Source organism: Marmota flaviventris, chromosome 6, assembly GCF_047511675.1.
Source record: "Marmota flaviventris isolate mMarFla1 chromosome 6, mMarFla1.hap1, whole genome shotgun sequence".
NCBI classification, from domain to species: Eukaryota; Metazoa; Chordata; class Mammalia; order Rodentia; family Sciuridae; genus Marmota; species Marmota flaviventris.
The window spans coordinates 26,550,657-26,563,647 of NC_092503.1; the positions used below are offsets into that span (position 1 = coordinate 26,550,657).

At 38.3% G+C, this 12,991-nt stretch overlaps 1 protein-coding gene across 1 annotated transcript in view; it reads right to left on the bottom strand.

Moving 5' to 3' along the window:
- Arfgef3 (ARFGEF family member 3) overlaps positions 1 to 12,991 on the bottom strand; it is a 159,832-nt gene that overhangs the window by 29,169 nt on the left and 117,672 nt on the right. Inside the window, exons 21-23 of the mRNA XM_027938466.2 lie at positions 11,551 to 11,696; positions 9,669 to 9,848; positions 367 to 511 (exon numbers count right to left, since the gene is read on the bottom strand). Of these exons, the coding sequence (XP_027794267.2) occupies positions 367 to 511; positions 9,669 to 9,848; positions 11,551 to 11,696 (471 nt within the window). The remainder of the gene's footprint in view (positions 1 to 366; positions 512 to 9,668; positions 9,849 to 11,550; positions 11,697 to 12,991) is intronic.

The following is a 12,991-nucleotide window of genomic DNA, read 5'->3' on the forward strand; positions in this document are numbered from 1 at the left end:
TCTGTCCACTTGTCAGCAAGAGCAGGGCCTGATGAGGGACAGGGCTCTTGGCCTGCTGGTAGGACTCAGACCCGAAGTTCATACTAAACATCATGCCCTACTGATAAAACATGGTGGAATGTCTGTCTTCCCTCTTGTTCAATTTCTCTTGATATCATGAACTGTGACATAAAGATCATTATCCAAAGTACATGTATGAAGACATGAAATGTTGTCAACATACTTTATATTATAACCAGAGATATGAAAATTTGTGCTATACATGTGTAATAAGAATTGTAATGCATTCTGCTGTCATTTATTTTTTAAAAAAATCAATTAAAAAAAAAGAAATCTCAGCTGCAAGAATCACTGGCACATTCTTACCCATGGAGTAGTCACCAACCAGATACTCTTTCACCTCGGACTTGTCCCCACTGTGTACTGTTTCCAGAGCACTGAACAAGGGTCTCCATCCCGACTGGATCTGCGTGGAGCACACTTCAACCAGCTCACCAATGGATGTGACCACCTGGCACGGGCAAAGGAGGTGGCACTTAACAGAGGCACAAGAATTTCTGGGAAGGGTAATATCCTCCTCTGCCCCCTATTTCCAAGTTAGTTTTAATGAAAGAGAAAAACCAGAAGTCAGACAGGCTCACTCAAGAATCTCCTATGTGGCCAGAGTCTATAAATTTGCCTTTCACTAGTAATTAATGTTGCTGAGCAAATTTTCACAAGATTATGAGGTCATCTGTCAATAGTTTGCTATTTTTTAAACTGGGTGTGTGTCTCCTTTTCTTTTTATTATTGCATTGTTAGTGCTCTGTATATAATGTGAAGATTCAGGTCCTCCCTGAGATATATAGTTTGCAAATATTTGTCACAACTTGAACTTGTCTTTTTACCTTTTAATGGTCCCTTTTAAAGAACAAAATTCTCAATAATAATAAACTCTAATTTATCGGTTTTTCTTTTTAATGAGTCATGCTTTCAGTATTTCTAAGAAATCTTTCCCTAATCCAGGTTCTCAGTAATTGCCTTCTATGCTTTTTTCTAGAAATACTTAGTTTTTGCTCTTATATGTAAATAATGACCTATTTTTGAGCATTTTTTTAATTGGTGTATGTGGTAAGAGAAGAGTGTAAGTTCATTTTTCTGAAGTATGTTCTAGTACCATTTTCTGGAAATAATTTTCTCTTTGACCAAATGGGCTATTTAGAATTTTGGCTTTTTGATTTCCAAACATTTGGACATTTTCTAATTTTTTAAATTTTGAATTTAATTCCATATGGCTGGAAAACATACTTGATATGAGTTCAATTCTATTAAATGTATTGAGACTTGTTTTATGGTCTAACAGATTCATGGATAATGTTCCGTGTATTCTTTTGTTGGGCAGAGTATTCCAGGTGTCAGTTTGGCCACGCTGGTTAATAGTGTTCATTTCCTATGTCCTGATTTTCCATCGATAGAAAACTAAGAAAGGAGTGTTAAAATGCTCCACTATTTTTCATTATTATGATGGTGAAATATGCATGATGTAAACTTACCATTTAACCATTGTATAAAGTTCATAAAGTTCAATGGCATTAAGTACCATCATGCAACTATCACCCCCTCCATGTGTCCTTAGAATATGTTCATCTTCCCAAACTGGAACTCTGCACCCATTAAATAATAACTCTCCATTCCACTCCCTTCCCTATAATTCTTACATTGTCCATATCTTCTTCGAATTCTGTTTTTGCTTTATGTACTTTAAGGCTTTATTGTTAGGTACATACACATTTTTATTGACATGTCTTCCTTTATAATTATGAAATGTTTGTTTCTAGTAATATTTCTTCTATTAATGTCTTTTTAAAATTTTTTTATTTATTTAATTTTTTTATTTTTCAGTTTTTGGCAGACACAACATCTTTATTTTATTTGTATGTGGTGCTAAGGATCGAACCCAGCGCCCCGTGCTGCCAGACATTAACACAGTCATCTTGACTCTCATGGTTTCAATCTGCATCACTTACTGTTTTCAGGCCTTTCCTATCAACCTATTGGTGCCTTTTAATCCAAAAGAAGACTGTATATTTTTGTATCTTGCTGTTTTCTTGTAATTTCTGCCTTTTGATTGAAGTTTAGTCAATATACATTTTTAACATCTTTAATGAGTTATAAATAACATCCCATAAATTCTACCTATTTAAAGCATAGATTCAAAGTTTTCAAAGGATATTTATGGACTTGAACAACCTTCCCTACAGTCGAATGATAGCACATTTTATTGAATGAATATACCACATTTTATTTATCCATTATCAACTGATGAAATTTGGGTTGTTTTCAATTTTCTTGCTATTATAAGTAATGTTGCTATGAACACTTGTGTACAAGAGTTTCTTTTGTTTTACATTTTAAAATTCTTTTTTAGTGGTTATACATGATATGGAGTTACACTGGTGGTGTATTCATATATGAACACAGGAAAGTTATGTCTGATTCATTCTACTGTCTTTCCCATTCTTATCCCCCCATTCTCCCCTGTCCAATCCAATGAACTTCCACTCATTCCTCCCCCCACCTATTGTGAGTAAGCAGCTGCACATCAGAGAGAATGAGAACATTTGGCCTTTAGTTTTTGGGGATTGTCTTATTTTACTTAGTATGATATTCTCCAGTTCCATCCATTTACTGGCAAATGCCATAATTTCATTCTTCTTTGCGGCTGAGTAATATTCCATTGTATATTAACTACATTTTTTTAATGCATTCATCTGTTGAAGGGTACCTAGGTTGGTTACACAGCTTAGCTATTGTGAATGGAGCTGCTATAAACATTGATGTGGCTGCATTGCTATAATATGCTGATTTAAAGTCCTTTAGGTATAGACTGAGGAGTGGGATAGCTGGGTCAAATGGTGGTTCCATTCCAAATTTTCTGAGGAATTTCCATACTACTTTCCAGAGTTGTTGTACCAATTTGCAGTCCCACCAGCAATATATGAGTGTGCCTTTTCCCCACATCCTCACCAACACTTACTGTTGTTTGTATTCTTAATAGCTGCCATTCTGACTGGAGTGAGATGAAATCTTAGAGTAGTTTTGATTTGCATTTCTCTAATTGCTAGCGGTGTTGAACATTTTTTTCATGTATTGTTGACTGGTAGTATTTCTTCTTCTGTGAAGTTTCTGTTCAGTTCCTTGGCTCATGTATTGATTGGGTTATTTATTTATTTGGTGTTTAGCTTTTTGAGTTCTTTATATACCCCAGAGATTAGAGCTCTATCTGATGTGCAAGTGTAAAAATTTTGCTCTCATTCTGTAGGCTCTCTATTCACCTCACTGTTTCTCTTGCTGAGAAGAAGCTTTTTAGTTTGAATCCATCCCATTTATTGATTTTTAATTTTAATTCTTGCACTATAGGAGTCTTTTTATGGAAGTTGGGGCCTAATCCAACATGATGAAGATTTGGGCCTACTTTTTCTTCTATTAGATGCAGGGTCTCTGCTTTTTTTTTTTTCCCCCAGAATCTCTCTGTATTGAAGTGATCTTTCTCTTTATACGGTTCTTTACTTCACAGATCAATTTAATTATGAACATTCTGAACTCCTTCTCTGACATTTCTTCCACTGTGGTGTTGATGGATTCTGTTACTGGAATATCTTGATTTGAGGTGATTTATTCTATTGCTTTTTCATGTTTTTGTATCTACCCATCTAATGGTTTGGATCTGAGGCAGTAGAGTTTCTACCCTATGGACTTAGAGTGTCCCTGAAGGTTTCCACGACCTCACCGCTGAGAAGCTACCTATCTGCTTTCTTGGTTCCGTGCCACAGAGCAGCCAGGAAAGCAACCTCCTCTATTCCACCATCTTGAAAACTGTGTGCATAAGATTTCCATGAATATTTGTTTTCATTTCTTTTGGGGACTACTACTGGAGGAATTAGACTGTTTCTCAAATAAGGTACATGGTTTACACTTCCACCAGCAGTATATAAGGGTTCCAATTTCTCTACATGTTCACCAAAGTTGCCAGCATCTTTCTTTTTTTTTTTTTTTTTAAAGATTTTCCCACCTAGTTAAAGAGGTTTTTTTTTTTTAATATTTATTCATTTATTTTTAGTTTTCGGCAGACACAACATCTTTGTTTGTATGTGGTGCTGAGGATCAAACCCAGGCCGCACGCATGCCAGGTGAGCGCGCTACCGCTTGAGCCACATCCCCAGCCCCAGCATCTTTCTTTTTGATTGAAGTCATCCTAGCAGTTGTGAAGTTTGTCTCATGATGGGCTTGAGTTGCATTTCTCTAATGACTAATGATATTGAGCATCTTTTTTTCCACTGTGCACTTCATGCTATTTTTGCATTGTTCTCTCTACACCTGAGATTTTGGTATTTGTTTTTCAAATGCATCCTTTTGTTCCTATGTTCTCCATTTACTGCTTTATTTCATGCTAAACACACTTTTGAATATCACTTAAATCATTTTTTGGTGCTGAGGGTTGAACCCAGAGCTTTGGGTGCACTAAGTACACATTCTACCACTGAACTACACCTACATCTCTGCTTAGTTTTTATCTATTTTGTGGTGTACATGTGTGTGTGTGCATGTGTGTGTGTGTATGTTACTCTCTTGATTGTTTTAATATGTATCACATTATTACAACAAGTTAGCAGACTTAATTTCTGCAAAACAGCAATTTTGCTTCTACATATCTTCACTGACTGTCCTTTTTTGCTAACTTTATTTACATTTTTATATTTAATCAGTTCAACAATAATTATATTATTGTTGCCAGAGTTATTGCTTTATACATTACATATTTTAAAATAAAAGATGAGAAACATCCAATTTTTAACTATCTATCCACATACGTATCCTTTCTTCTTCTAGAATAGAGTTACTACCTTGTGCTATTTCTTTTCTCTATGAGGTTTAGTTTCTGGTAGGGTAGGTCTACTGGCAGGAAATTCTCTCAATTTTTATTTATCAAAGACTGTTTTTTATTTAGTTCATTTTTGAAGGGTAATTTCTTCAATTATTCATTGAATTATTCATTGACAGTTTTTTTCTTTTTTCACTTTTGGTACATTAAATATGTCATTACATTGTCTTCTAGGCCCTTCATTTTTTCTTAGAAGTCAGCAATTAATTCTAATGCTATTCATCTGTAGTAATGAGCTGTCTTTCCCTTGTGACTTTCAAGGTTTTGTCACTGTCTTTGAGCAGTTTTGAGTATCACGGTCTATTGTAGCTGTCTTTGTGTTGAAACTAATTGGAATTCCATTTTTTTCTCCAAATATAGTACCCCACCCCTTTATTTGCCTGGCACTCTCAATACATGTGTGTTCCTATGCTGATGTCTTCAAGGCTTTATTTCTAGTCAAACTTATTTCTCTGATCTTGAGGATGGATGGTTCCTATTAATCTCTATTTTTTAGTTCACTGATTTCTTTTTCTTCTCTCTCTCTCTCTCTCTCTCTTGCCATGGCAAATCCTTCTGGCAAGCCCATCTAGCTAAATTTTCATTTTAGTTATTGCCTTTTTCTTCTCCAGAATTTGCACTGTCACAATTTCCATTTCCATTTCTCTGTTTAATTCCCTATTTTTGAGTCCTTGAAATAATATTTTATTTTAATTTCCTGAGCATATTTATAGAAGCTGTTTAAGCCTCGTCTCCCACACCTAACACTGGGATCACTCTAAGTCAGTTTCTATTTACTATTTTCCCCTCTAAGTTTGCCCCACTCTTTCCTTTGCATGTCTCATTTACCACCCCTACTGTCTGAAATTAGACCTTTTAGATAATATATTTAACAATGCGGGATTCTGATTTAATTTAGGTGGGGTTTATTTTAAACAAATTAACTTGAAACTAACAGTGGACTCTGTTTTCCCCCACGGTAAGAGGTGATGATGTCTCTGCTCTGTTTTTAGTAATTTTTCTTTTTCTTTTAGTCTGACTTCTTAGTGTTCATCCCTGTGTGTGGTCAGCTGATGATGTGGGCAGAGACTGTAATCAAACCCCAGCTTTTAAGGCTTCCACTCTTTGCCAATCCATGAGTGTAGGTTGGGGAGGATATGGGAGGTTCAGCCATATCCTACATCTCCCTGGTCTTTGACTTTCTGATGAGATCTTTGTGGTTTATCCCTCTTATGTCCACGTTTCCGTGAGCCAGTGAGGTGCTTATCTAGTCCATGAATCTCTAGTTTCCAGGATCTTACATTCTATTTCCCCGACCCCCATTTTTCACCTTTAATTTTTAACTGATACATAAAAATAGTACATATGGGGTACCATGTGATATTTTGATACATGTATACATCATGTAATGTTTAATCAGGTTGAGTCTATTTGTCTTCTCAAATTTATCACCTTTTGGTGCATTCAATATCCTTTCCTCAAGCTTTTTGAAATATATAGTATATTATGGTTCTCTATAATCATCCTACTGTGCAATCGTACACCAGAACTTCTTACTCCTATTTATTACTTAATATCCATTGATTGACCTCTACCACCCCTCCCTTTTCCCTACCCTCTCTAGCCTCTGGTAACTACCATTCTACTCTGAACTTCTATGAGATAAACTTTTTTCCTCCCATATTCCACATATGAGTGAGATTATATGGTACTTGTATTTCTGTATCAGGCTAGTTTCACTTAACATGATCTCCAGTTCTGTCTGTGTTGTGGCCAATAATTAGATTTCATTTTCTTATGGCTGAATAGTATTCCACTGGATATATGTAGGTTTTCCTATTTATCAGTTGATGGATACTTAAAAAGTTGTTTCCATTTCTTGGGTATTATTATGATATTTATTGCTACAATTGACCTGGAAGTGCTGATGTCTCTTCCATATGCTAAGTTCATTTCCTTTAGTATATACCTAATAGTAGGATTACTAGATTATGATAGTTGTATTTTTAATTCTTTGAGGTACTGTCATCTGTTTTTTGCCAATGTCTGTACTAATTTACATTCCCACCACCAGTTGTAGAAGTGTTCTCTTTTCTTCACATTTTTGTTAGCACTTACTTTTAGTCTTTTTGATAACATCCTTAAAAAAAAAAGAGTAAGGTACTATCTCATTGGGTTTGGGTTTTCATTTCTTTGAAGATCAGTGATGTTGAGCTTTATTTAATTTATTTAATATACACACTGTTCATTCATTTTTCACCTTTTAAGAAATGTCTATTTAGGTCTACTGCCCATTTTAAAATTGGATTGTTTTATGCTATTGAGTTTTTTGCTCCCTATATATTTTGGGTATTAACCCTTTGTGAAACATATGGTTTGCAATATTTTCTCCCATTCTGTAGATCATCTCTTCACTCTGTTCTCATATTACTTTTCTTACTCCTTCACAGCTCACCTTAGGCTATCAAGTTGTAGGACTCCCTGGTTCATTTCCTAATAAATTTATCACATTCTGTTGACAAGCCAATGGTTGTTTCCTCTCTTCTCCAAAGCAAAGCTGACTTTCCCGGTTAGCTTCACACTGGTCAAACTACTCTTCCTGCCAACAGAGCTTGAGAGTACACGTGATGCGAGAAGTCTCTGGCAAGGGCGCAGACCCTCCACTGTTCATAACTGAAGTTCTCGTGTGAACCATTTTTAAGAACACATGCTATTCCATTTGGTGTCTACCATGGATCACATTTTGGAACTGTCATCTGACAGTTTTGTCCAGTTTTATGCTTTTTTTTCTTCTTTTTTTGGAGGGACAAGATTTACTAACCTCTTTGTTCCACCATAGCCAATGTTTCTCCTGTCCTTAATCTTTCTGAACACATTTAGCATAGTTATTTTAAAGCCTACCTGATAACTCAGCTATATGGGTCCTTATGTGTGTATCTATTTTTATTATTTTTGTTTTCTAAGACATAGTATTTCCTAATGAGTCTGTTTTTTTTTTTTTTTTTTTACTAAATGTAGACATCACACCTGTAAACCAAGAAATAGTCTGAAGGTCAGGGTAATGGTGGTGTCTGTCAGCAAGGTGCCCATGCTTATGGTAGGCACTAGAAATCTCACATCACCTCGATCTCATGTCAATAATTGGGATCAATTGAAGATGGGATTCCTTTCTGTCATGACTAGTCTATTTAAGGCTCAGTCTTCTTCCTAGGATGTCCTTTTCTCTTCAGAAGTTACCAGAATGGCATGTCCTAGACTCAACTTTGCTAAGCTTCTTAGCCTTTCAGTTTTCTTTCAGGAAAAGCAGCCTAAAGCCCCGGGCACACCACTCTAGGTATTCTTTTTCTCCCAAATTCTGGCCCTGTAGTTCTTCATTGTCTTGTACTCTGATGTCTTCAAGTGATTGAAAAAATATATTTTTTTAAATCCAACTTTTTCTAGTTGTTTCTCTTTTGGAAGGTCAATTTGAATTACTTAGTTCATTATTATTGGAATCTCTCAACTTACTTGTTAGGTGTCAATTCATATTTTCATTAATTTCTTTTCTCTCCTTAAACTTCCATATTGATTTGATACTCTGTGTGGAAGATAACAATATTTCAATTCAGTTCTTTTTAGCTCTAATGGTACCATCTGTAGCTTTGGCAGTTTGAACTACTGCTTTCTTTTCCTGTGTGTCTGGTGATTTTTTTTCCCTTAAATACCATGAGCTCACACATCTTGAAACTTTATTTGTGGAATTCTTCTGTGGCTGAGTTGACATGAGTTCCTCCAGGTAGATTCTGTTGCTTCTCTGTGGTGCCTGTGGGAAGCTTTTCGGACTCCTGGGGCTGTGCTACTTCATACAGGGATCCTAGGAAAAGGCCAGCTTGCAATTTTCAATCCTAGAGAGCTATTTATCTATTTAAAAAAAATCTCTACTTAGAGCCAATGTTAGTAACAGGTTGCAAGTATTCTTGGTGAGGGTGGCACTTGGGCTCATTTCTACTTCAATCCCCCTCAGCCGCTGCTTTACAAAGTGAGGATTTTCTTCTGTCCCTGGGCCCTCAAAAACGTGATATGCAGAACTCCTGCTTCACCTGATGGCAGATCCTTCCAGGAAAAATCAGCTGCAGAGCTCTGCTTCCTTGGTGGCTTCCTATTGCTGCTTAGTTTATGGCATTTAAGTCTTTCTTTCTTTTTAAAAAGTGTCTTTATTGATGCATTACAATTCTATATACTAGTGTGATTCATCGTGACATCTTCGTACATGCACATAACACAATTTAAGTACCTCCTCTTCTCCCTTCCTCCACTGTTCTCCCTTCTATTTTTGTGAGCTCCTTTTTTTAAATTCCTTTTGTCTCTCTAGCTGTATTTAATTTTCTTGCTAGTATGTCATTGTATTTAAAAGGAAATTTAAAACCTTTATTCAACATTATAAGTGGATTTTAGAGAAAGGTTCTGTTTGCATTCCCAGCCCTCCATCCTCTTAGATATGAGGTCTGCTGCTGCTTTCTTTCCAGTCTGTCTCCCAGTGGAGAGGACCATATTAGTTAAGAATTCAGCCTAGATAGAAGAGGGGGGACCAGTAGAGACATGTGGTTTAGCTCCAATCCCAGTTCCAGCAATCATTAACTAGGTATCCCTGGCCAAATGCTTAACCTGTGTTTTCTAATGACCCAAAGTGGGGTTCTTGGAAAGATTATGTATGCAGACCTCCTAGAACGATGCCTGCCACCACACTCGCTGTTAGATCTGGTGATGCGGAACACTGCGTCACACTGACCTGGTCTTGGACATCTTCATCACACAACTCCAGCTGCATGATACGCTCAAAAGGTCGGAAGAGTGCTTCATTGAAGTGAAAATGAGGCAGCTCGTTCCAGTCGGTGAGAACCTCTGTCAGGATGTCATGGATGAAGGAAACTGCCTTCTGGGACACGTGTCTCTCCTTATGGCAGGCAGCCTACAGGGTGCGGGAGAGTGGAACACCAGGGGGACTTCAGTAGGAAGCACGTGGTTTGTGACAGTTTTCCCAGTCCACCTTATTACACTGAGGTAGTAACTTTCTAGCAATTTTTGTGCTTTTTCTTTAACATGATAATTTTCCTGGATGACACAGAACATGCTCACTGGAAGGACACCAGAACCTCGTCATGGAACTGCTCATGACTAACTTCTTAGTCATGCCCTGAACATGAAGATTAGGTGAACCATCTGTCCCTCAGTGAGGTGGGTTGGTTGCAACAAGAGTTCTGATTGGTTCACACCTCCTTATATCTGCACTCTTTAGAAGTCCTGTCCCATACTGACCTGAATTTGGACATGGGACTTTCTTCGGCCAGTAGCACAATAGTGAACATTATGTTAGTAGAGAATTAAAAAGTAGTTGTGATGTGGGGTTTGCTCTCTTGATGTGCTTGGGAATTCTCTGAATGTCATGTGAACAGGCAGAGACTGGTCTGCTGGAGGCCTACAAGAAGACCATGCACAGAGGGACCAATTTGCCCAGCCTTCCCAGTCAAGAGACCATGAACCAGTTGGCCCTGGTCTTTGAACCAGCTGACCAAATTGGCCAAGCTGGGCCAAGTCAGGAACTACCCAGATGAGCCTTCTTCAAGTTTCTGACCCAAAGAATCACAAGCTAAACAACTGGTTGTTGTCTGAAGCTAATAGATTTTGGGGGTATTGTATAGTATATAGCTGATACACTCTCTTGTGACTAAATTGATATTTTCTACTCCTTTATTCTACTAGAATGTTCTTAGGTAGAAATTAAGTTCCAAAAAAAATATTTATTGTGTAACATTGTCTTACTGGGTAAGTGCTGAAACAATAGCATTATTCTTAAGAGGCTACAACACTTTTATTCTTAATGGGCTATTAAGAATAGTTACCACTGTAAAATGGGGCAATGCTTCCCCCTGCCCATTTACAAGTAGTCAGTCATCCTGTATTAAGATGCTTAGAGACAGAGTTCCCATAAACTGCTTTCTTGGAAAGCATAAGGGTCTTTGTGTTAATTTTGTTGGGAAAATCAGGACATGTAGTTCCCCTGAAAGAACACTCTCCCAAGTAATTAAGTTATTAGAAAAAAGAGAGTGGCAGGAACCAAAGACATTGTTATATTAATGTATAAAAGTGAAGATATTAGGAACTCTCTACTTGTTTTTTTTTTTTTTTTTGCTACCAGGGATTGAACCCAGGGGTGCCTAACCACTGAGCTATATCCTCAGTCCTTTTTTGAGACAGGGTCTCACTAAGTTGGTTAGTGCCTTACTAAGTTGCTAAGGCTGGCTTTGAACTTGTGATCCTCTGGCCTTAGTGTCCTGAGTCACTGGGATTACAGGCATGTGCCACCACATCCAGCCCCAGCTCTGCTCGTTTTTTGGCTCCAGACTCAGACTGACAGCAGATCCTGAATAATAAAGACCTGGGGGTATAAAGAATTGTAAAGAGAGATGGCCATGGTGGGACCAGGGTGGCACTGCCTCATGGGGTGAGTCTTTGGACACCTTGAGGTACAATCGGGGAACAATGGTGAGCAGGTGATGAGAGGAGAGCTCTTGTTGCCCCATGGCCACTGTGCTGACAGCTGCTGCTACGCTGCTTTGCTGCAGGACATCCCTGCATTAGTAGCCCAGCCCCTTCCCACCTCCCAGGCTCACCTCCACTAGGTGTGGGGCCACGAGGCTCCAGCAGCGCATCACATGCAGCAGGGGCCGCGCCCTGCTCCGCACGATCCTCAGCATGGCATCCCCCAGGCGGAAGAGGTGGAGTGCGCTTTTTCTGTCTTGGGTAGATTTCACTTCTCCTACAGAAAGGCAAGACATAGAAGCCAGAAAGCCCAAACTTGAAAATCATCTGGCCTATTCGAATCGGAGAGAGAGTAGTTGAGAATCAAGGCAGTGTTCTCAGACCAGAGGATTCTTTGGCATAGGTTAACCAAAAAAAGGGGATGACCCTCCATTCAAAAGAGACCAACCAGGTGGTTCACTCAGCAAGGACGGCACCTCTCTCTTGTTCACCACCATGTCTTCAGTCCCTGGGATGTGACAGGTGTGAAAAATATTTGTTAAAAGAGGAATGCAGTAGTAGTTAGGTAGGTGGCTGGGGAGTCGGACGGCCTGGACAAAAGTCCTGGTTCCACCATTTAGTAGTTGTGCCTTGATGGACCAAAGATTTCTTTCCAGCCCCTAATAATCTGTGAAACTGGATAATCATGCCTACTTCTTAAAGTTGCTTTAAGGATTACATAATGTGATAATACACATTAAGTGCTCAGTTTCACGCCTGGTACATACTAACTGATGAGTGCTTTTAGCTATTGTGATTACTGTTACTGTCATCCTCTGCCAGTCCTTAATGGCATTTCAGCAATGTTTTCAGAGTAGACCAGACCAGGCTCTTTTGCGGTCCAGTAAAGTGCATCCATTTAACCTGCTCTGTGTGGCTCCAATATAATTCTTGCCTACTCTGGTTTCTTGCTTCTTCTTTGCCACTGTCACTCTAGTTTTCCCTACTTGCTTCTTGCTTGTGTCCCATTGCTACCCCAGGCATCTTCCCCAAAGCTGATCTTTATCTGGCTCTTCTAACCACTAGACTCCTTTCTAATTGGTCATGCCACATCAAATAAACTTCAGAACAGTGGTAATAGTTGAGAATAACCACAGACCTTTACTGAACCAGACATTGTGTTGGTTCTCTACATCTTTAATCACTGTAATTTTAAAGCAACCTTAAGAAGTAAATATAACTATTGCCACTTTATGGGGTGAAACATTGAATGCCTGAAAGATGAAATGATGTGCTCAGACGGCGCAGTCGGAAAGTAGTAAAGGTAATATTTTAACTCAGATCTGATGGACTCCAAAGCCAGAGCTCCTTCCACCCATTTGCCACCTCTTCGTGATCCTGCTCACTGTTTCTCTGTAAGCTCAGAGCTTCCTGTTATCTCTAATGCAAAAGACTTTGAGGGTTACCACTGCACTCAGAGATGCTCTGGAAGCTTAATGGCTTTATATAGCTAAAATTTGTAAGTCTATTAAAAACTAGTGGGGAAAGGACTGTGGTTCTCAAATCAAAATCTACAGTAAGCATCATGAAGCC